The sequence below is a fragment of the Diabrotica virgifera genome, chromosome 3, assembly GCF_917563875.1.
Source record: "Diabrotica virgifera virgifera chromosome 3, PGI_DIABVI_V3a".
Classification (NCBI taxonomy): Eukaryota; Metazoa; Arthropoda; class Insecta; order Coleoptera; family Chrysomelidae; genus Diabrotica; species Diabrotica virgifera.
The window spans coordinates 146,110,847-146,135,063 of NC_065445.1; the positions used below are offsets into that span (position 1 = coordinate 146,110,847).

General features: G+C 33.6%; 1 protein-coding gene across 2 annotated transcripts in view; it reads left to right on the forward strand.

Annotated features, from left to right (window-relative positions):
- Positions 1–24,217, forward strand: part of LOC114339637 (sex-lethal homolog) — a 148,570-nt gene that overhangs the window by 11,479 nt on the left and 112,874 nt on the right. Inside the window, exon 4 of one of the 2 annotated variants that reach the window (XM_050646929.1) lies at positions 18,145–18,302. The exons of the other annotated variant lie outside the window; for it this stretch is intronic. Within the exon in view, the coding sequence (XP_050502886.1) occupies positions 18,145–18,302 (158 nt within the window). The remainder of the gene's footprint in view (positions 1–18,144; positions 18,303–24,217) is intronic. 2 annotated transcript variants of the gene reach the window in all.

The window sequence follows — 24,217 nt, forward strand, 5'->3', positions numbered from 1 at the left end:
TTATATTCACTTTCAATTTCTTGTTCGGTAGCCTTCTTAGCTAAAGTATCTACTATTTCATTGTGTTTAAGATTAGAGTGGGCTTTTACCCAACAAAATGATATTTGTTTGCCCTTATCCTTAAGTGCGATATATGCCTTAATAATATCAATATATATATGTAGTTTGATATGTCCTTCAAACTTTCCAGTTTAAGTAAAGCACTTTTGCTGTCTGTAAGGATTAGGAATTTCTCTTCATTATTGTTTATACTGCTTATATACTGCAATGCTCTCAGTATTGCAATAAGTTCTGCTGAAAATGTTGTAAAATTTTCATTAAGTCGTATACCCTCTTTATACCTTGTCCTAGGGTCCCACACGGCAGCGGCCACCCTCGAATTCATTTTTGAGGCATCGGTATAAATTTGGTAATGTCCCGGAAATAAAGTTTCTATATCCACATTAAACATGGCATTCCTTAAGTACACTGGAAATTTCGAGTAATCTCTCATGTAGGTTGGTTGTATGTTTGGTATATTGTTTAGATTTATCTGAAACATAGATGGCAGAGTTGATGTATGTAGTTTATTTTTAAATTGTCTTAATCTATTGTAACTTTCAGCAAGTAGTAATGTTGTCTTTTTCCTCCAGTATTCTGTGGTTAGGTCATTTATACAAAGTTTGTGGCAGTTGTTACATATTATGCTTTCTTTAGTTATCATTTTAGTTATAAATTTTTCACACAGAATTTTCCTTCTTAACCATAACGGTGGTTCATTACATTCTACGCTTAGGTTTGATATTGGAGTACTCATCAAAGCTCCTATACATAATCTGAGACATTTATTTGAAAGGATGTCTATTTTTTGAAGATGGGTTTTGGCGGCTTGATTGTAAAAGTAACATCCGTAATCTAATATTGACCTTATATATGACCTATACATTAGTAATGCTATGTTGGGATCTGCTCCCCAGGTTGTATAGTTTACTGCTCGTAACGCATTGTACCCTTTGTCAGCTCTTGCTACGATATACTCAATATGATCTTTCCAAATCATTTTCCTATCCAGTATAATACCCAAATATTTAACTTTAGGTTGAACTTTAAACGAGACATTTTGCAACTCCACTACTTCTGGAATGTTTCGTTTTCGGGAGAATATACAAGCTTGTGTTTTTTTTGTTGATATGTTTAATGCTATTTGATCTAGGTCTTCTTGTAGATGTTTAAATACTGTATTTATTTTTCTACTGCCTTGTTCTATTTCCAATTGGTCTACATATATGCATATATCATCTGCGAATTGTAATATTTTACCTTGTTTGCTAGTAATTATGCTTTGACCTATATGCGCTGTATAAATAGTGTATAATATTGGACTTAAGATGCTCCCTTGGGGTAACCCGATGTTTGAAACTCTGGGTCCTATTAGTTTGTTATTGATTTGAAGATAAAGAGTTCTATTGGTGTAAAGTTGATGAAGTTTCCAGCAGAGTGTATCTGGCAGTCCTATTTCCTTCATTTTGTGGTATAGAAGTTGTAGGTTCACATTGTCATATGCGTTTTCTATGTCTATGAATGTAGCAAATACCGACTTGTTGGCGGAAAATGAGTTATATATATCCAGTATTAAGTGCGTTAAATTTTCCATCGTAGAACATGATTTTCTAAAGCCGAATTGTGTTGCAGGTATTTTAGAATTTTTTTCTAACCATAATTCTAGTCTACATTTAATCATTCTTTCCATTGTTTTTAACACACATGATGATAGTGAAATGCCTCTATACGAATCCGGACAGTTTGGTGATTTGTGTGGCTTAAGAATTGGAACTATGATGTACTCTTTCCATGCACGTGGTATATCCATACTCATCCAGATATTGTTTATTACGTTTAGTAGTTGAACTTTCTTATGTATGGGTAAATTATACAACATACTATAGTGTATACCATCTAATCCTGGAGCTGAATTATTATGTCTTTTTAGGCAGTTCTTTATTTCTTCCAGACTAAATGCTTCAGTGAGAAACATGTTGTCTTCGTTTGCTTCGTCATTGTCATGTCTATTATCCGTTGGGTTCCTGTGATTAATTTCTCCTTCTATAACCCAAGGTCTAGCAATTTTATTAAAAAATATATCTGTCCACTCATTTTCAACTATCGGATTATTACAATCTGTATTAGTACAATTTACTCCTGCACAATTTTTACATGCAACGGAGTATTTAAGGCTATGTTTCCTACACCCACATGATTTTCCTCAGTGCGTCTTGTAACTACAGAATATCAAATTCATTATACTGGGCGGACCAGGCAAATGTTGGGTGAAGGCATATACAGTAGGAAGTAGTATTAGCCACATACTGTGCCTTGGTGTTAAAATGGCCAATGTCAATTGTTTGCGTTTTGTTTTGTTAATATTAAATTTTAAATTAAGCTGTAAAGTTACGGATATATTTTAAGCGGGAGATCGTATTTTTTACTTTCTCTATTCTCTCCTTCTTTTCATACCCAGTGGTACCATCGATTTTAAAAAGATTCTACCAACAGAATTTGAAGCGTATAAAAAATGTGTTATTTTTTAAAGATATGAAATGAAACTCTATGACGTAGAGGTTGCTCAGAAGATCGTTTTCGATATTAAATACGTTCTTAGCGAGCATAAAAACCCCCAAGTATCAAGTTTTGACTAATTATTTATTAAAATTATCGAAAACTCCAGGAGACGAGGTAAACAGTAGGTACCCTGGGCACCAGTTACTTCGGAGATCACTGTCGATGTCATATTCGTAGTCAGCGACTCAAAAAACCCCCGAGTAATGATTTTTGACTAAGTTTTAATGAATTTGCCGAAAGCTCCAGTAGACGAGGTAAACAGTAGGTACCCTGGGCACCAGGTACTCCGGAGATCACTTACGACGTTAAAGAGCGTTCAAGTATTACGTAACGCGATTTTTGAAGATTTTTGACCTCCCTCCCCCCTACGTAACACACTGTAACGGTCCCTTACATTCTTTTTCAGCTACCCCAAAAACCCCTCAGTAACAAAATTGAACTCATTTCCGCCGATAATTAACGAGTTCTGAATTTTTTTATTGTCTGTTTGAGATGCATTTTTTGTATGCAGTTTTTCAATATTATCTCATGGCTAGGGGTCAAAAAGTTTCCTGACACATTCACGAATCGAATGCAAAAATAATTATTAAGATCCGTCTTGTCGTTTTTTTTTTAAGTGCAAACTTCTTTAGGGACGTTGTGCGATTTTTGGATAGGGGAAAAAGCATTGAATTCGCGACTGTCATCGCTTATGCTATATATCATTTGTATGTATACAGGGTAGCGATAAAGTATGGAAACACGGTAATTTCTCGGAAACCGCTAGAACGATTTTTATAGATTTTGGTGGGTAAGGGTCTTCTAATGAGGCTGATATTACAGTATTAATTACATTGTTGTCAAATCTTCCGGTTTTCTGGAAATTTAATGAACTTTCTTATTTTAAATGAAACACCCTGTATGTTTTTTGCGTTTTGAAGTCCTTAGGAAATACTGATTATTTTTCATGTTATATTCCCTATACCTAAATGCTATAGTTACGAAGTTATTGCTACATTTATTAAAAAAAAAATTTAAACAAATTATAAAAAATTAATTTTTTCGGCCCGGGTAGACATTATTTTAGCATCGTTGGATCATTTGAAACAGAAAAGGGCTGTTGTCATTTTCCTCTAAAGTTTATCGTTTCCGAGTTGGAAATTCGAAAAATGACGATTTTCTAGGTTAAAAATCACAAGTAAAAAATATTATTTTTGAAACTATAAAGTGCCTAAATTCAAGGTCAAAGCGTATTGTATCGGCTAGCGATAAGTGATTTGGCCTTGTTTCATTTTAAAATAATATCATTTTTTAGTTGTTAATGTAACCCGATCGCCCTTCCTCTCATATGCGCTTCATTAACAATTAAAAAAATAATGTTTAGAATAAAACGTGCCAAAAGTTCTTATAGGGAGCTGATAGAAGAAGGTTTGGGCTTGAATTTAGGTACTTCGTAATTTTAAAAATGATTTTTTTACTTGTGTTTTTAAACCTTAAAAATCGTCATTTTTCGATTTTTTCAGTTTTAAATTGTTTATAACTCGGAAACGATTAACTTTAGAGGAAAATGACAAAAGACCTTTTTTGTTCCCAATGATCCAAAGAACCTAAAATAATATCTGCTCGGGCCGAAAAAAATTGATTTTTATAATTTGTTTAAAAATTTTTTTATAATAAATGTAGCAATAACTCCGAAGTTATGGCATTTAGGTATAGGGAATATACCATGAAAAATAATTAGTATTTCTTAGGGACTTCAAAACCCAAAAAACATACAGGGTGTTCCATTTAAAATAAGAAAGTTCATTAGATTTCCAGAAAAGCGGAAGATTTGACAACAATGTAATTACCACTGTAATATCGGCCTCATTAGAAAACCCTTACCTACCAAAATCTATAAAAATCGTTCAAGCGGTTTCCAAGAAATTACCGTGTTTCCATACTTTATCGCTACCCCGTATATAAATTGTATAGAAGTATTTAAATTTAAAATAAATGTAAAACTTATTTTTGGATGGAGAAAAAGGATTTATTTCGCGACCGTCATCTCTTCGACGAAATAAACTTTGTACGTATATTTATTGAAGTGAAAACTTCTTTAGGGACGTTGTGCATTTTTTGGATGGAAAACTGTATTAAATTGGCGACTATCATCGCGACCGTCATCGCTTCGAAGAAATAAATTTTTGAAGTAAAAACTTCTTGAGGAACGTTGTGCACTTTTTGGATGGGGAAAAAGTCTTAAATTAGCGACCGTCATCGCATCGGCGAAATAAATTTTTGAAGTAAAAACTTCTTTTGGGGACGTTGTGCACTTTTTAGATGGGGAAAAGTATTGAATTAGCGACCGTCATCGCATCGGCGAAATAAATTTTTGAAGTAAAAACTTCTTTTGGGGACGTTGTGCACTTTTTAGATGGGGAAAAGTATTGAATTAGCGATCGTCATCGCTTCGGCGAAATAAATGTTTGAAGTGAAAACTTCTTTAGGGGCGTTGTACACTTTTTGGATGGGGACAAATTATTAAATAGCGACCGTCATCACTTCGACGAAATCAATTTTTGAAGTGAAAACTTCTTTAGGGACGTTGTGCACTTTTTGGATGGCAAAAAGTAATAAATTAGCGACCGTCATCTCTTCGACGAAATAAATATTTGAAGGGAAAACTTCTTTAGGAACGTTGTGCACTTTTTGGATGGAAAAGGTATTAAATTAGCGACCGGCATCGCTTCGATGAAATTTATTTTTGAAGTAAAAACTTTTTGAGGGACGTTGTGCACTTTTTGGGATGGGGAAAAATTATTAAATTACCGACCGTCATCGCTTCGACGAAAAAAATTTATGAAGTGAAAACTTCTTGAGGAACTTTGTGCACTTTTTGGATGGGGAAAAAGTATTAGATTAGCGACCGTCATCGCTTCGACGAAATAAATTTTTGAAGTGAAAACTTCTTTAGGGACGTTGTGCACTTTTTGGATGGAAAAGGTATTAAATTAGCGACCGGCATCGCTTCGATGAAATTGATTTTTGAAGTAAAAACTTCTTGAGGGACGTTGTGCACTTTTTGGATGGGGAAAAATTATTAAATTACCGACCGTCATCGCTTCGACGAAATAAATTTTTGAAGTGAAAACTTTTTTAGGGACGTTGTGCACTTTTTGGATGGGGAAAAAGTATTAGATTAGCGACCTTCATCGCTTCGACGAAATAAATTTTTGAAGTCAAAAATTTCTTTAGGGGCGTTCTGCACTTTTTTGATGGCAAAAGTATTAAATTAGCGACCATCATCGCCTCGACGAAATAATATTTGAAGTGAAAACTTCTTGAGGGACGTGCACTTCTTGGATGGGGAAAAAGTATTAAATTAGCGACCGTCATCGCTTCGAGTAAATAAATTTTTGAATTAAAAATTTCTTTAGGGACGTTGTGCACTTTTTGAATGGGGAAAAAGTATTAAATTAGCGACCGTCATCGCGACCATCATCGCTTCGACGAAATAAATATTTGAAGTGAAAACTTCTTGAGGGACGTTGTGCACTTTTTGGATGGGGAAAAAGTATTAAATTCGCGACCGTCATCGCCTCGACGAAATAAATTTTTTAATTGAAAATTTCTTTAGGGACGTTTTGCACTTTTTGGATGGGAAAAACTATTAAATTAGCGACCGTCGACGCGACCATCATCGCTTCGTCGAAATAAATATTTGAAGTGAAAACTTCTTGAGGGACGTTGTGCACTTTTTGGATGGGGAAAAAGTATTGAATTTGCGATCGTCATCACTTCGCTGAAATAAATTTTGTACGTATATAAATTACGTGTATGGATACATAAATAGCATAGGGCATAGGCATCGTGTATATGATATAGGTATAGCACTTATTTTTGGATGAGAAAAACCATTGAGCTCGTAATTTATTTACTATAAGTTTTCACTTCTGTCGGGACTCCAACGAGTGCCTTTTTCAGATTTTCAATTTTTTTTTTTTCGGAGGTTTAGTGCTTTATTGGCTTTATTGCCTCGCCTAAAAATGCAGGCAAAGCGGCAATGACCTTCTATTGTCAATAACTTGCTGGCGACTAATCGTGGTGTCATTATTTTGAACCATTCAGTAGGCTGTCTTCGACGCAATGAAAAACGCAAGTTCTCCGCCACCAAAGAAGTTTTTAAAGTTCTATTTGGTATATTTAACTAAATTAATTTTTTTGACATGAAGGACCCTTATTTATAGAGTTTTTTCATAAGTTTCATATTATTGCAAACCTGTATAATGAAACTTTGAACAGGCTCCATCAAAGAATGGAATAAAAATGTCCAGGGAAGCTCCCATGTGGTGTAATTCTTCCGCATGACACTTCTCGGCCTCATGTTGCCGAACTAGTAAAAGAGAATCTACAACAAGAGATATTAGAGCATCCATCCTATGGCCCCGATTTATCGTTTTGACATTTTCACGTCTTTGGGCAACTGAAAAAAGCGTTAAAAGGCCATCGTTTTCAGTCAGATGAAGAAGTACAAAATGCTGTAAATTCATTCTTTAAGCGACAGCCACTAGAATTGTTTTGTATTTTGTAAAATATGCTGTAAATTTTGTAAAAAAAATTTGAGCTGCTGCCACTTATCCTTGGAACGTTATCATTAGAAGTATCTTAAAAAAAGACAAAAAGTAGATTATAATTAACTAATTTAGAAAATCACTTACCTTTTTGTGCATAATGCATTTCAGTTTAGTTATTTACCAAACTATACCCTGTTTTCAAACTTTAAAAGAGAAGTAAACTCAAAAGACAAATTCACACATAATAATGTAACTAGAAAAATCACCAAATACATCTTCTTTTTTGGTTGATCATGTCACCCTTCGACGATAATCCATAAATATTATTTTATACTATACTGAAGTTCACATTCAGATGGCAGCGTTACAGAGATACGCCTGTGCTTTCTATATGACAGAAATAATAACTACAATTTTGTCAAAGTTTTTAATCGTACGTTATGGGCCGGCTCCTATAAAACAATTATAATTTGGGAAGTATTTATGAATGTAAAATAGAAAAAACCTACACTTTTGTGAACTTTTTTTTTAGTTTGGCCCTGCTGATTATAAAAAAAGTAGCAAAATTTACAATGGCAGTATGTGACTTTCACTATTCGCTCCGAGCGTTAACAAAGTGTCAAGCAACATCGACCGACCTGCTCATGGTGGCGGTTGCTTGAATCTTTGTAAGTACGCTTTACTGTATGTTTAAATGGGACATTTAAAAAAATGCCATATCACGTTATTTGTTGTGTTGTTCACTGTAAAAATACATGGAAATCTAGTGATGTGAAATACTTTTATTTTCCTCGTTCCCAAAAGAAAATTAGATTAAAGAATAAAATTAATTAACGTTGTTATAAGGATGAAGTGAGGTTAACTTTTTCTATATACAAAAAGGACGTGGCAATATACACATGACAAAATCATATTATTATAAGTTTTGTACATATTACATACACTTTTTAGCTCTGATAAATCCGAATTGACTCAAAAAAGTACGGATACGGTATGTCCTATGTAACCTCACTATCGCAAATTATGTCAATAAATCTTTATTAACGACAAAATATATTTTTGTTGACCTATAAATGACATTATAAAATAATAACTAATGAATGCTAACAATTTGTATTCGTTTATTATCACTATAAAAATAAAAATAAAAGATGCTTTTTATGGACAGCTCCAAGATCTACTGGACACTACAATAGCCGGTAGTAAAACAATAATTCTCGGCGACTTAAACGCCAGAGTCGGCAACATACCTGTGGCTGGAGTTACACAAAAATTTAACGAAGAAACGCTTAACGACAACGGAGAAAGACTCCTAGAACTTTGTTTATTGAATAACCTCCGAATTAACAACACATACTTTGACCATCCAATACAGCATAAGATCACCTGATCAGATACAAGAGGACGTAACTCTATGATTGACTACATTATAACAAACAGACAAATACACCCCAGGGATATAATAGATGTGCGCACTCTATCGTCCGCCAATGTAGGATCCGACCATGGCCTGGTACTAGGGAAAATAAATATAGAAATCCACACACAACGCAAGCGAAATACAAAAGTCGAAGAAAAGTTAAACATAGAAAGCTTAGAAGACGAAGGGACACAAAACTTGTATAGAAACAGGCTAACAGGAAAGCTAAACAGGCATAACCTAGAGACTAAAAAGGATATAGAAGAAACCTGGAAAATTATTAGAAAAAGTATCCTACAAGCAGCAGAAGAAGCTTTAGGTAAAAGAAAAGTCACCAGAAATAAACGGGAATACAAAACTCCATGGTACGACGAAAGGGTGAAAGCACTAGCAAATCAAAAGAAACAAGCTTTCCTAACATACAAAAGAGTGAAGACACCGGAGGCACGAGACGACTACGTGACAATCAGGAATAGAGTAAACCAAGAAATAGATAACATCAAAAAAGAACACTGGGAGAAATTTACCAAAGATATGGAATACGACCTCTATGGATCCCAGAAAAAGGTGTGGAAAATGATAAGGAGACAAAAAACAGAAATGAATGAATTTGTACGGATAAATAACATAACGGAGACACAATGGACTGAGCATTTCATGAAATTATATGGAGAAGGAGAAGAAGAGAACAGAGAAATAAACATTAATGAGACCCACGATAGAGTACTAATATCAGAAGAAGAGCTACAAGAACGAATAAAAAAATTAAAAACTAGAAAAGCACCTGGTCCTGATAAGATAAATAATGAACTGCTAAAATATGGAGGAGGAACACTGCTCAAATGGCTCCTAAAATTATTTGTCGATATAATATTTATCGGAGTAGTACCAGCGGAATGGAAGGAAAGTCTCCTGCTACCGATACTCAAAAAGGGAGACTCGAAAAATCCTGAAAATTATAGAGGCATTAGTCTGATGAACAGCACATTAAAATTGTTGACGGCAGTCATAAAAGATAAAATCGAGGAAAAATCGAACATGGCAGATGAACCACAAGGCTTTCGGAAGAACCGCAGCACAATAGATGCAATTTTTATTATCAGGCAAATAGTAGAAAAGTATTGAATATGGAAAACCAGCATACATGTGCTTTGTAGACAGAGTCAGTGCGAAATGATATCTTAAATTTATTACAAGCTGAACAAATAGACCACCAGATAATAAGGTTAATTAATGAAATTAACAAGAACAACAAGACCAGAGTTATAATGTCAACAGGAGAAACAGAGCGCATAGAACTGAAAGGAGGAATGCGCCAAGGAGACTCGCTCAGTCCATTGTTATTCAATATGGTGATGAATCAAATAATTCACGAAGTAAGAAAACGACATGGATACCACATGGGAGCGCATAAAATCACGATACTATGCTATGCCGATGATGCAGTACTAATTGCTCATAACGAGGATGGCCTACAAAGGCAGCTCCACACTTTCAATATCACAGCAAATAAACTTAATATGAGAATATCAGTAGAAAAAACTAAATGTATAGTGATAAGTAAAGAGCCGCGTAGATGCAAGTTAGAAATAGACGGCAAAATTGTAGAGCAAGTAATGAAATTCAATTACCTAGGAGTAGAGATCACCAGTGACAGGAATATAAGAACAGAGACCACAACAAAAGCGGCAAGAGTAAGTGGTTGCCTCCGAGAAACCATATGGAGAAACAAATACCTGACCACGGAAAGCAAAATAAAAGTATACAAGACAACAGTAAGACCTATCCTAACATATGCAGCGGAGACAAGGACCGATACAAGAAAGACGAAACAACAAATCAACAATATCGAAATGAAAGTATTAATATCAATAGCGGGCATATCATTAAGAGACAGACAAAGCAACAGAAGTATACGAGAACGATGCAAAATTCAAAATATTTTAACAGGTGGATAAAAACAAGAAAGAAAAACTGGAACGAACATGTAAACCGAATGGAACCAGATAGATTAGCGAACATCTGTAAAAACAACAAGCCGTATAGCAGAAGACCCGTTGGAAGGCCGCCGAAAAGGTGGAAAGACAATGTACAGTCAACAACAACTGAAACAGAATAAGAGGCAGACAAACAGGAGTAATCCTAGTCGCGCGAAGAAGAAGAAGAAGAAGAAAATAAAATATTCAAGTTTAACAAAATAATCCCATAAGAGTCAATACTAAAACGTCCTTACAAAACTGACAGCGTGTCACATGACTGTAAATTTCTGTAAATAGAGAGGAGACGCACGGAGCCAATAATACGGTGCTAAAGTGTTATAAAAACAACTGTTTTTAGAAGCAAATCATTTCATGATTATAGGTAATAACCAAAAAGTAAATATGGGTTATGCACAAATATATAGTAAATAAAACTTGCAACACAAAAAATCTTCATATTATGTCTGAGTTAGGCAATCAATTAGAAAATAAAGAGCTTTATTCAAATGTACAGTGTAATTCACTATATTTTCACCCCCCTGTAAACTGCTTTATTTACAGAATTAGAAAAAAATGTAAAATACAAAAGTTATTCGATTTTTAAAATATGATTTTTTGACATATATAACATACTAGTGACGTCATCACTCTGGGCGTGATGAGGCAATCGACTATTTTTGAAGTGAAAACTTCTTTAGGGACGTTGTGCGGTTTTTGGATAGGGGAAAAAGCATTGAAGTCGCGACCGGACGTTGTGCGGTTTTTGGATAGGGGAAAAAGCATTGAAGTCGCGACCGGACGTTGTGCGATTTTTGGATAGGGGAAAAAGCATCGAAGGCGCGATCGTCATCACTTATGCTATATATTATGTGTATGTATATATAAATTGTGTAGAGGTATTTAAATTTAAAATAAATGTAAAATCTATTTTAGGATGAGGAAAAAGGATTGATTTCGCGACCATCATCGCGACCGTCATCGCTTCGGCGAAATGAATGTTGTACATATATAGGTATATTATGTGTATGTATATATAAATTGTGTGTATGTATATATAAATTGTATAGAAGTATTTAAATTTAAAATAAATGTAAAAACTATTTTAGGATGGGGAAAAAGGATTTATTTCGCGACCTTCATCGCGACCGTCATCTCTTCGGCGAAATAAATTTTGTACGTATATTATATGTGTATGTATACATAAATTGTATAGAAGTATTTAAATTTAAAATAAATGTAAAACCTATTTTTTAATGGGGAAAACGGATTGATTTAGCGACCGTCATCGCTTCGACGAAATAAATTTTGTACGTATATATTATAATGTATGTCTAATAATAGTAATATTATTGAAGTGAAAACTTCTTTAGGGACGTTGTGAACTTTTTAGATGGGGAAAAGTATTGAATTAGCGACCGTCATCGCTTCGGCGAAATAAATTTTTGAAGTGAAAAGTTCTTTAGGGACGTTGTGCACTTTTTGGATGGGGAAAAAGTATTAAATTAGCCACTGTCATTGCTTCGACGAAATAAATTTGTGAAGTGAAAACTTCTTTAGAAACCTTGTGCTCTTTTTAGATGGGAAAAAAGAGTTGAATTAGCGACCGCCATCGCTTCGGCGAAATAAATTTTTGAAGTGAAAACTTCTGTAGAAACGTTGTGCCCTTTTTAAATGGCCAAAAAGTATTGAAATAGCGGCCGTCATCCCGACCGTCATTGCTTCGACGAAATTAATTTTTGAAGTGAAAACTTCTTTACGGGCGTTGTGCACTTTTTAGTTTGGGAAAAAGTATTGAATTAGCGACCGTCATTGCTTCGACGAAATAAATTTTTGAAGTGAACACATCTTTAAAGGACATTGTGCACTTTTTAGATGGGGAAAAATATTGAATTAGCGACCGTCATCGCTTCGGCGAAATAAATTTTTGAAGTGAAAAGTTCTTTAAGGACGTTGTGCACTTTTTAGATGGGGAAAAGTATTAAATTAGCGACCGTCATTGCTTCGACGAAATAAATTTGTGAAGCAAAAACTTCTTTAGGGACGTTTTGCCCTTTTTAGATTGAGAAAAAGTATTGAATTAGCGACCGTCATTGCTTCGACGAAAATAAATCTTTGAAGTGAAAACTAGTTTAGGGAGGTGGTGCTCTTTTTAGATGGGGAAAAAGTATTGAATTAGCGACCGTCATTGCTTCGACGAAATAAATTGTTGAAGCGAAACTTTTTTAGGGACGTTATACACTTTTTAGATGGGGAAAAGTGTTGAATTAGCGAGCGTCATCGCTTCGGCGAAATAAATTTTTGAAATGAAAATTTCTTGAGGAACGTTGTGCACTTTTTGGATGGGGAAGAAGTGTTAAATTAGCGACTGTCATCGCTTCGGCGAAATAAATTTTTGAAGTGAAAACTTCTTTAAGGACGTTATACACTTTTAGGTAGGGAAAAATTATTAAATTAGTGACCGTCATTGCTTCCACAAAATAAATTTTTTCAGTGAAATTTTCTTTAGGGACGTTGTGCACTTTTTAGATGAGTGCACTTCTTTAAATTTCGTACGTATATAAATTATGTGTATGTACATGATACTAAAAATAACCAGATAGTATCTTCCCGTAGCCCAAATACGTCCGAGTTCGCGCATGATGACGTAACGGGAGACCAATTTGAATTTGAATTCTTGTTAAAGTTAAATGGGATTTCTATGCATTGTCATGAAATTATTCATTTAGCAAAATAATATTAAACTACTTTTTTGTGTTATTTGTTTATAAAAGACATCTCACTTTTACAAAGATAAAATATAAAATACGGTATAAAATATGGTACGGACACGTCCAGAGGATGGATAACTCAAGACTCCCTAAAATGATTATGCAATGGGTACCACCAAACCGCAGAAAGAGAGGAAGACCCAAGAAATCTTGGAGAGAGGGAGTAACGAAGGCGATGAGCGCAAGAGATCTTAGAGAGGGCCAATGGGATGATAGAGTGTCATGGAAATTAGGCATCGGACAACGTCGCAAGACGTTTTAAAACCGATTTATATATATATATATATATATATATATATATATATATATATATATATATATATATATATATATATATATATAAAATACACTTATCTTACAACCGCGAACGATTCAAACTAATCGGACGTTACGAACCATTATGAACGTGCCGGTTGCGTCACGACTCCCCTCCCTTCAGGGTGCGCAATATATTATCTTCTTATTTATAGTATCATGTGTATGTATACATAAGTAGCATAGAACGTACGAAACGCGTATATATTATAGGTATAGCACTTCCTTTTGGATGGGGAAAAAGTATTGAGCTCGTAATTTATATACTATAAGAAGTTTTCACTTCTGTCGGCACTCCCATGAGTGCTTTATTTTTTTTAATCAGAATAGGGGTCGTGTGCTAGCTCAATTGAAAGGTAATTCAATTATCTATTCAGTAATACAAACATTAAGATAATTATTTATACAGGGTGTCCAAAAATTTTTTTGAATTAAATTAATTGACACAAAAAGAAGAATGTATGTAATTTATTTAATTTAAAATACATTTTACTGCTGTTAGAAAACAGAAATATAAGTTTATTTCACAAATAAACATTGATTTTTGCTTAAATTCAATGTTCAAACTGCCAAGAGGCGGATGGGTGGCAGCTTGAACATTGAATTTAAGTGAAAAGTAATGTTTATTTGTTCAATAAACAGTTATTTCTGTTTTCTGACAGCAGTAGAATGTATTTTGAATTAAATAAATTACATGCATTCTTCTTTTTGTGTCAATTAATTCAATTAAAAAAAAATTGGACACCCTGTATAAATAATTATCTTAATGTTAATATTACTGAATAGAGAATTGAATTACCTTTCAAATGAGCTAGCACTCGACCCCTATTCCCATTTAAAAAAAATAGTCAATTACGTCATCACGCTCAAATGGATGACGTCATTAGTACGATATATATGTCAAAAAATCATATTTTAAAAATCGAATAACTTTTGTATTTTACATTTTTTTCTAATTCTGTAAATAAAGCAGTTTACAGGGGGTTCAAAATATAGTGAATAACTCTCTACATTTTATTATTTTGTAGGTTCTTGAAGAGAAGTCGAAAAAGTATTATCATTGAATGTGATGATATTATAACATGGAGACGTAATTACCTAACTTGTATAAAACAGTGCAAAAGTAAAGGTAAACCCATTTATTACTTTGACGAAACATGGGTAAATGAAGGTCACATCAAAGATAAAGTATGGGTAGACACTGACATAAAAAACCGTAGACAGGCATTTATTGAAGGGTTGTCTACTGGTTTGAAAAACCCGTCGGGGAAAGGAAAACGCCTCGTAGTTATTTATACATATCTAGAGTTAGGTTTTGTTAATGGAGGACTTTTACTTTTTAAAGGAAGAAATGTAGAAGATTGCCATGAAGAAATGAATGCATCTGTTTTTGAAAATTGGTTTGGTAATACACATCCTTCAACAATTACCAAAAAACGATCTCATTGTAATGGATAGTGCCTCATATCACAGTCGAAAAATAGAGAAAAATCTGACAACAGCATTATAAAAGAGAAATATTATGCAATAATGCTGTTACAAATAAAAATTATTCCTTTTTATTTTGAGATGGTTAGCTCAGAACTTTTACATCTGATACGTTTAAATAAAGATAAGTATAATATGTATTTAACTGATAAGATGGCTAAAAGAAATTGCCAAATTGTGCTGCGGTTGCCTCCGATATCATTGCCAGTTGAATCCCATTGTGAAAATTTGGGGGAAAATGAAGTAGCATTCAAAAACACAAAAGATTTAAATTGCAAAAAATAAAGAAACTTCTACAAACAAGCTCTCGAAATAAAATTACAATACATTGGCAAAATTGTATTAATCACATCCTCAAAGTAGAAGAAGAAAGGTGCTAACTAAATGGCATCGAGTATAGTGTAATAGAACCATTAATACTTCCAATTAGCAATGCTGGCAGTAATACAAGTTCCTCAGAAGATGAATAAACTGTATCTACAGTGTAATTTTAATGTGATTATAATTTATTTGAATTTGTATTTTAAAAAAATTAAAAATATATAATTAAAATGTCTATGTCTTAATACCGGATTAAATTCTGCATGAATTTGTACGTTTTCTTCTTCTTCTTTTCTTTTTTCCTTATGCCTATTATGGCGTCGGATTATTTGTACATCAAACAGTTAAAATAAAGATTAGAAATTTTCAAGACAATAAAGTGAGACAAAATGGAAGATGTAGTAAATACTGACTTTGTAAAAAGATTTTACATTAAACTTTTTTCAAGTAACCTTTTTGCAAAGATACAGTTCTATCTGTTTCAATTAAATGCCATTCATTTAAATGAAATTAAGTTTTTTATTTGTGAAGTCCGATACTGATTACTGAATTACCGTCAAAGACCGACATGATCAACCAAAAAAGAAGTTGAATCTGGTAATTGTTCTAGTGACATTACGGGGAGTGAATCTGTCTTTTAAGTTTACTCCTAATGGTAGGGAGCAAAGTATGCTAAATGTGCAGTCACTCGAGCGTTATGGGGACCTATTAGGTTGTGAAGAGTAGGTCCAAAAAAAGTTAAGTTTTCCATCTTAGTGGGGACTTTCCATTTTTAATTTAATTTTTCATTTCCAACAATCGTTTTTTTAGATAGCGGCATCTATCCATAATTTGAAAAAATGTCTCGAATAAAAGTTACTTATTTTTATGTAAGGAATCCAAATCTGCAATAAAAAATGGGGGCTCCCATTTAAGATTTTAAAGTAGCCCCCACCCCACCTCCGTGGGGGGTCGGTTTGGTGTCATTCGATATATTTTTCAAAAATATGGAATAAGTGTATTTTTCAGTTTTTCGATCTGATGTCTATTTCGCGAAATATCGCGGGATTCGTATTTAAAATATTAAATTTACCCCCCACCCCTCTGCGTGGGAAGTCGTGTTTGCTATCATTCGATAGATTTTTGAAAAATATTGAGCAAGTATTTTTTAGTTTTTCGATTGTCATTCATTTCGTTTTTTCCTTGTGAAACTTTGGGACTCACCCATTTCCTTACGCCCCGCTCAAATCATCAGATATTTGAAATATACACTGTTTTGCATGTACTTAACTTACCCTTATCTTAATCTGACGATTTCGAGTTTTTCTAGGGATAGATTTTTTTTCGGCCCCCCTTAACGAACTCCCCTGCATTAAGAGCCAATATATGGTAGAAGTACATCTTCAGGGTACAAGGTTTCTCCCCATGTAATAATCTGACGCGCTCGAGTAACTGCAAAAGTCCCCGCTTGGGCTCCCCTACCATAATTTAAAAACACAGAGTTTAGTAAAATAATAAAACAGCCCTTAAAAAAACAATCTGACGTACCTACTCAAACGTCAATAAACACAACAACAACCTCAAAAAAGTGTTGTATAGGTTAATTGTTAATAACAACAAAACGTGATTTCTTGTTTGGATAAAGGTGTTAAGTTACTTTGACACCTTTATCCGCCAACTAATAATGCATAACATCTACCTACATGTCCTCCGAAATTTCAACGAAACCATTTTGATGAAAAAGAACTTTTAACTGAAATATATACCACTATCCTTTTTCTTTTGGTGCCTATTCGTTTCGAATATTGGCGATAATTCTGGCTATAATTATTTTATTAACTGATGCTTTAAATATATTAATTATTGTTGTGGAGAACCATTTCCTCAGGTTCTTTAAGTTCTTTAATCATGATATCTTCTTCTCCCAATTCCTTGCTTTACGAATACTTTGGCTTGAAGTATTACCATCAGTAACCTGTATTTAGTGGCGTTTCTCATTATGCGTCCGAGACATTCTAACTTTCTTCTTTTAATGGTATACGTCACCTCTCTTTCCCCATTCTTCGTAATACGATCTCGTTGGTTATCTTGTCCGTCCATGATATCCTTAGTGATTATCCATGATATCATACATCTCGAAGGCTTCATGTTTTTTCTCCATAGCTTCAGTGAGTGTCCAGGATTCAACTCCATAGTATAATAATATTGAGAAGATATAACATCGTAGGAGCCTTACTTTTATCCCCAGATTAAGGTTGTGACTTTTAAAGAGTTTAGCCATGCTATTGAATGCACTCCTAGCCTTCTCTATTCTACATTTTATTTTTGTAAGTGATCCCATTGTTCGTTTACTATTGTTTCAAGATGGGTATACTGTTTTACTCGGTTCACTGGTCTGTTCTTGATAAGCAGTTGAGTGTCTCTAATTTTATTTTTGCTGATGACCATAAATTTAGTTTTTGATGTATTTACTTGTAGTCCAAATCTTTCACTTACTTCATTTACTTTGTTTATTAGTTGCTGTAAACTGTTCAAACTTTTATTCCATGTTCGCAATATTCCAAGGCTTCACTAAATATTTCCTCTGAATATAGGTTAAATAATATAAGTGAAAGTATACATCCTTGTCTAACGCCTCGTAGAATCTGGATCGCTTCCGTTGGTTCATCATACCCCTATTAAATTAATTAAAAAAAAACACCTTTATTCACTTGTGTTATAATTTGTATCTATTTATTTAGATTTGCTAAGAGCGAAGAAGCACAGGCAGCGATCGCTGGCTTGCATGGAACAACGTTGGGAGATTCAATGGTACCTCTTAATGTAAGAGTAAACGAAGATCATGGAAGACAGAGGGCACAGAATTTGAATATGAGGGATCCGATGGGTTTTTATAGAGGTAACTTTACCGTTATAAAAATTATTTAATTCGAAGTTTTATTTTCGGAGAAATAAAACTTTTAACGAGACCAAGTTTCTGGTTAGGCCTTCGTGGTTTCTATTACTTGCAAACCATACGAATGCTGAATAAAAGAAGGCATGGGGAAGTCTATAATTTTCACCTCACTTCCTGGCTAATTCGGCGTGGCAAAATTCCAACGAAAACTTGGTCTCGATACTCACTTAGGAGTAAAACTAATACAGAAAAACTTTTTGATTATAAAAATGATTTCTTGAATTGTTTTTCTTAAGCCTGAAGTAAAAAAATACATTGTGCGGCATCAGTGCGGAGAAGTCAATTACTCATTTGCCGTAAGAGATACGAAAAAATATTTAGGTTTATTTTATATGTTAGTAATATGTAGGAACAAAGCAACAAGAACTATAAAAATAGTCTAATGTCAAACTTTAAAGCAAGTTTAGTATCAAAGTGGGAAGTGGGAGTCAACTAGGTAGAATATAGTGTATTTTTATTAATATTTTACACACCAACAATCTTAACTACTTAGATATTTTATATCTTACCTAATAAATAAATTAAGGATCAGTCTGCACTATTATGTATTTTTTATTTCGAAAAAAATTATTTTTGATTGAAGATTTTCACAGCCAACCTAATAAAATTGCTCCTAATTGCTTTTCCAATGAACGTTTGGCTCAAAGAATCACGAATAACTCACAAATAAAAGCACAAAATAAATAACATTTCATTGCAATACTAAAATGCAGGATGTTTCCATTTGTTAATACTTAGAAATGACTGATTCCCACTTTCGACCAATCCTATATACCAAAATTAAATATTTCGCGTTGTTAATTTTTTTGGATAATAATAGACTATATTAAAAAGTCGTTTGGTCCTAAATGGGCGACTACGAACTCCCCCACGCTAATTACCTAGATTTTAATGGGTTCAGTTTTATAGTAGGATTAAAAGCGACTACGAACTGCCCCACGCTACCTAGGTACTTAGATAATATTTTTGTGAACATATATAGTTTTTGTTTTACTTTATGGTATTCAAAAAGGAACCCAATTCCCAAAGCATGACCGAAAATTTTAAATGATTAAATAATGAGTCTATAACAATATAATCGAATAAAGTTTATTTATAAATCTACATTAACTTATATACAATAACAAAAACTACAGTTAAACAATAACAATGCTTAATTCTAATGTATGATTAGTGATTAAAATAAGTAAGAGTGAACTCTATTTAGGTTTTAAAAGTTAGCTGCATAATAATTGCAAACTGACTTAATGAAGTCTAATTTAGTAATGTTTTTATTAACGTAATATTCATTTAGCTTATTTTCAATAAAATCAACTTTTCTTTTTGCCGTTTTATCAAGTTTTTTTTTCGAATCTATGTGCAGTTCTAATTTTCACATTATACTTCTGCTTGAAAATTTAACAAAATGTCTGTAAATTTAAATATGTCAGGATGTGATTTATAAAAACATTGTTAAATTTCGAGTGAAATGATTCACATGCGTTTGTAGTAAATATAAGAGATGATGAATTTGAAGCCCACATGTAAGGTGGAAATGTTGAATCTTCCGTTAAATAATTATCGACTAGGTAATCACAAAATTGCATAACTGTGTCATCTTCTGGCGTAATATTAAAAAGTTCATGAGAAAAAAAGTCACCAACATCATTTGGATCTAAATAATTATGCCGAAAAACAATTTTAAATATTTTCCAATAAACAGTTTCAGAGAATGGTTTGGATGCAGCTCAAAACAACTATTTAGAGCTACTGCCTCAAAAATTAAAATAGCTATGATGATTGCCAACCTCCGTAGTGGAGATGGCACCTGAAGAAGAAGAATAACAGTTTGATTTTTATATTCAGAGGACAAACCTAAATTTTGAATTTTTCGGTACCAATTTTGTGTTAAATGAAATTTGCAACAAAAAATAATAATGTCGGGCCACACTAACTTGACTGCATTTTGAATTGCTATTTCAAAATCAGAAATTATTCGCTTCGGTTTGCAATTTAAATTTAAATCTGTACATATTGTTATTAATGTATCAAATGTACTTTTGTACGATTGCTGTGATTTATTTGGTAACAAACAAAATACTAGAGGAACATAAAAACCATTTTTGTAGCCATGTATAGTAAACATCTGACAAAAATATTTAGAACAGTATTGAAAAGTTCCATCTACACACAAAGAATCTAGATTACACAAAAAGTAAAAATTTGTGAAACAACTAAAAATTGCGGAATTATTTTTCGTAGATAATAAAAAGTTTTCACTGTATTTGTTTTTAAATTTAAGTTCACTAACACTTGTAGAACTTCTTTCTGTAACTTGGGCAATGATGGTGTGGATTTTCGTCTTGCAGCATAGATATTTCTTCGAACGCAAGAAATGTCTTTCGTCGTCAGCGGTAAATTGCTGAAATTTTCCTTCCTCAATTCCTTGTGGACAATCTTTAAAGGTTTTTCACGTATATCTTCTACAGCTTTCCTCTTTGTAGAATTACTAAAAATTTGCCGGTCAACGTGGATATCTGGAGCATGATTATGCTCCACCGATGCTTTTTCAAGAATAACGTAATTTTCATCACCTTCCTTTGTGTACAATTTTTGTTGACACCCTTTTTTGGTGCATTGCCTTTTAACTTTTCCATCTTTGGAGACATGGGCCTTTGAATATTTATATTCATTAATTATTAATAAAAGTTATCTCCTTTGACTAAACATAGTCGTTGGATTCGCCATTTAAAAGTTAAACACTAACGGACAAAACCAGACACTATACCGTAATACTTGCAACTGAAGTGAATAACTGAAAATATTTATATTCTTACTTTCAACTATAATCAAATTTGGAATTTCCGGTCATTAAGACTTAGTCCTTAACTTTATCGACGATAGGGCAGCATGTACTTGGGATTAACGGGCCCAGGTAGTTCGTGGGGCAGTTAGATAACGCCGACCTAAATAGATTTTTTTATCTTAAATATCTACAGTTGTACAGGATGTTAACGTTGCTACGAAATTAATGTAAAAGCGTAATTATCGTTCAAACCACCTCGTACAACATTTCAAAACCTTATATTGCTATCTATGTATGGTTCTATCTATGCTCTAACTTTTACTTAAATAATTTGTTCCCATATCTCTTACGACAAATAAGTAGTTGACTTCCTCGCACTAAAAGCCACACCCTGCATATATAACCAGTAATATAGCAAATAATTGAAAACAGAATAAATATATACCCAGCAATTCTCAGAAAAGTATAGAAAACTATGTACAGAGTGTATTAATAATTCATCATTATCACTATGGTACATCCCTTAAAGAGCTTTGTCACAACTTTGTTAAGCTTTTTGCGCCATTCTTCTCTGTCATTTCCTTCGATTTTCCAGTTGGTAACACGGATCTTCCCAGCATCCTGTTTTACCCCTTGGGTCTAACCACCTCAGCTTTGGTCTACCCCGTCTTCTCATTCCCACCGGTGGTTGCGCTGTTAGAATATTTTTATCATGTTCAATTCGGGGAGCTCTGACTACATGTTCTGCCCACTGCGAGTGGGTCCGCAGTATTATAGTGGTTACATATTTTCGACCAAACATGCTTGTAGGTATTCTGCAGTTTAAAGTTATATCTACGCCTTTATATCCTGTTTTCACAGACCGCTCCGAGTATCTTGCGTAATAGGTTTCTTTCAAAAATCGATAGAGATGATTCGTCTGTTTTGGTTAGAGTGCATGCCTCTAATCCATATGCGAAAACGGGTACTATCAGTGTTCTATACAGTCTTATACCAGTTTTTTGAGAGAGACACTTTAGCATCTTGTATCTCAGGTTGAAATCCAACTTGCAATCAGTCAGAAATTTACGAATTTTCAAAAAACCAATTCTGGCTTGTTCTACTCTGCTCTTTATATCAGTCTAACTTTAGGGTCCCAACTTTCGTTTAGCAGACAACCCAAGTATTTAAACTATATAACTTGGTCGATTTATTCTTCAGCTACATATATCTTTGCGTTTAGATAATTATTTATACATATAAACATTGTTTTTGTCGTCTTGATATTTATTTTCAAACCCAACGCTTCACTTGAAAGAGTTAGATGATTTAAACGGTATTGAAGATATTCGATATCTGCCATGATCGCTGTGTCATCGGCATACCTAATGTTGTTAATAAATATGCCGTTTACTTTAATACCCTTATTAGAGTCTGCCACTGCATCTGCGAAGAATTTTTCTACATATAAGTTAAACAACATTGAAGAAAAGATACAACCTTGCATTCCTACTCCCCTTTTTATTGAGAAATCTTTCGTTTCGTTGACATTTTGAAGACGTACTGTTGCTGTCCGGTTCCAATACAAATTGGTGATAACTTTTATAGCCTTGTATCCAATCCCAACTCTTGTAGATATTGTATCATTAGTTCGTGTTTCACGATATCTAGTGCTTTTTCATAATCGATGAAACAGAGAAAAACATCCTGTTTTGTTTAAAGTCCATCTTTGAAATCAAAATGATTCCAGCCTGTGACTTAATGTGACTTATTCACATTTCTTGTGTTTCAAGATTCATCTCAAGAAAAGTTTTATAAAGTGGCTTATTAGCCAGTGGTCCATGCAGAATTTTGCACTTAGTGTATGTGGCTAGGGCGATAAATCTAGAGAGCAACCAATCTTTTGGATTCTGGCCCTTATCGTAGATATCGTTAAATAGCTTCAGAATAATGTATGCTTTTTCTCATGAGGATCTTTCAGTGCGTCACAGTTTTTCGATTTCTTTCTAACGCGTTAAATTGCATGTGACAGAAAAAACGCACGTCGGTGATTACATTTCGTCGGTGACATTTATAACATTTATTCTAGTTGTCAATAGATGGCGTTATAATTGAAATAAAAATTATTTTCGAATTATATAATATATCTACGAATATAATCTGTACAATTTATAAGACTATACAAATCAAAGAAAATACCATTTTATAAATGCAATATAAATTTGACAACTGTCAGATTTAACTAAAATGTCATGTCACTAAAATGTATATTATCACGGACTTACCTTTTTTTCTATCATTTGTGACGCACTGAAAAATGCTCATGAAAAGAAGCATATTATGTTTTCTTCATAAAGTAACTTGATTGTTTTTGCATACAAATTATCTGGGCCTGAGGCTTTGTTACTTTTTAATAGTTTGATAGCGTGTACAATCCCGGCTTTCAAAATACTTGGGCTATGCAAATGGTCTCCCAGTTATGGTGGCTTTTGTGTTCTGTGATCGTTGAACAAATTAGCTGTGTACATATCCCAAGCATTATGTATATCACGAGGATACATTATTAATTCATCTTGGTCAATATGTGTAATTACCAAAACCTTGTTTTTTGTTGAAGATACCAGCAATTTTCTTAATTTTCTTGTCGAGATTGAAGCTGTCGCCGAGTTTACATAGATTTTCAGCTTTGGTGCAAAGTGTAGTCGTTCAGAGCTCCTTCGCCGCAAATTTCTTTGCGAATTTTACTGTATATATTTTGGTATCCTACATGGTCCTGCCTGATCGTACACTGCCTACGTGTAATCCACTCATTCTTTTAGTTATTTTATTTCGGAGAAAAAAAAAGTTTTGTTTACGTCATCAAATAAATCTTTTATGGTGGTCCCTGACTTTTCAAACTTGGAGACAGATGTTCAGAAACTTGGGAAAGTTTGGACTCTTTGTGTGTAATGCCAGAATAATTATTGGGACCGTGCAAGTTCGGCAAAGCGACACCTGGTTTCTACGCTCAGCAACATTATTCGCACTTTTAATTATATTGGCCAATTATATTAGTCCTGGTTACTGGATAATTGTCAAGGCCATAGTCCAAAAA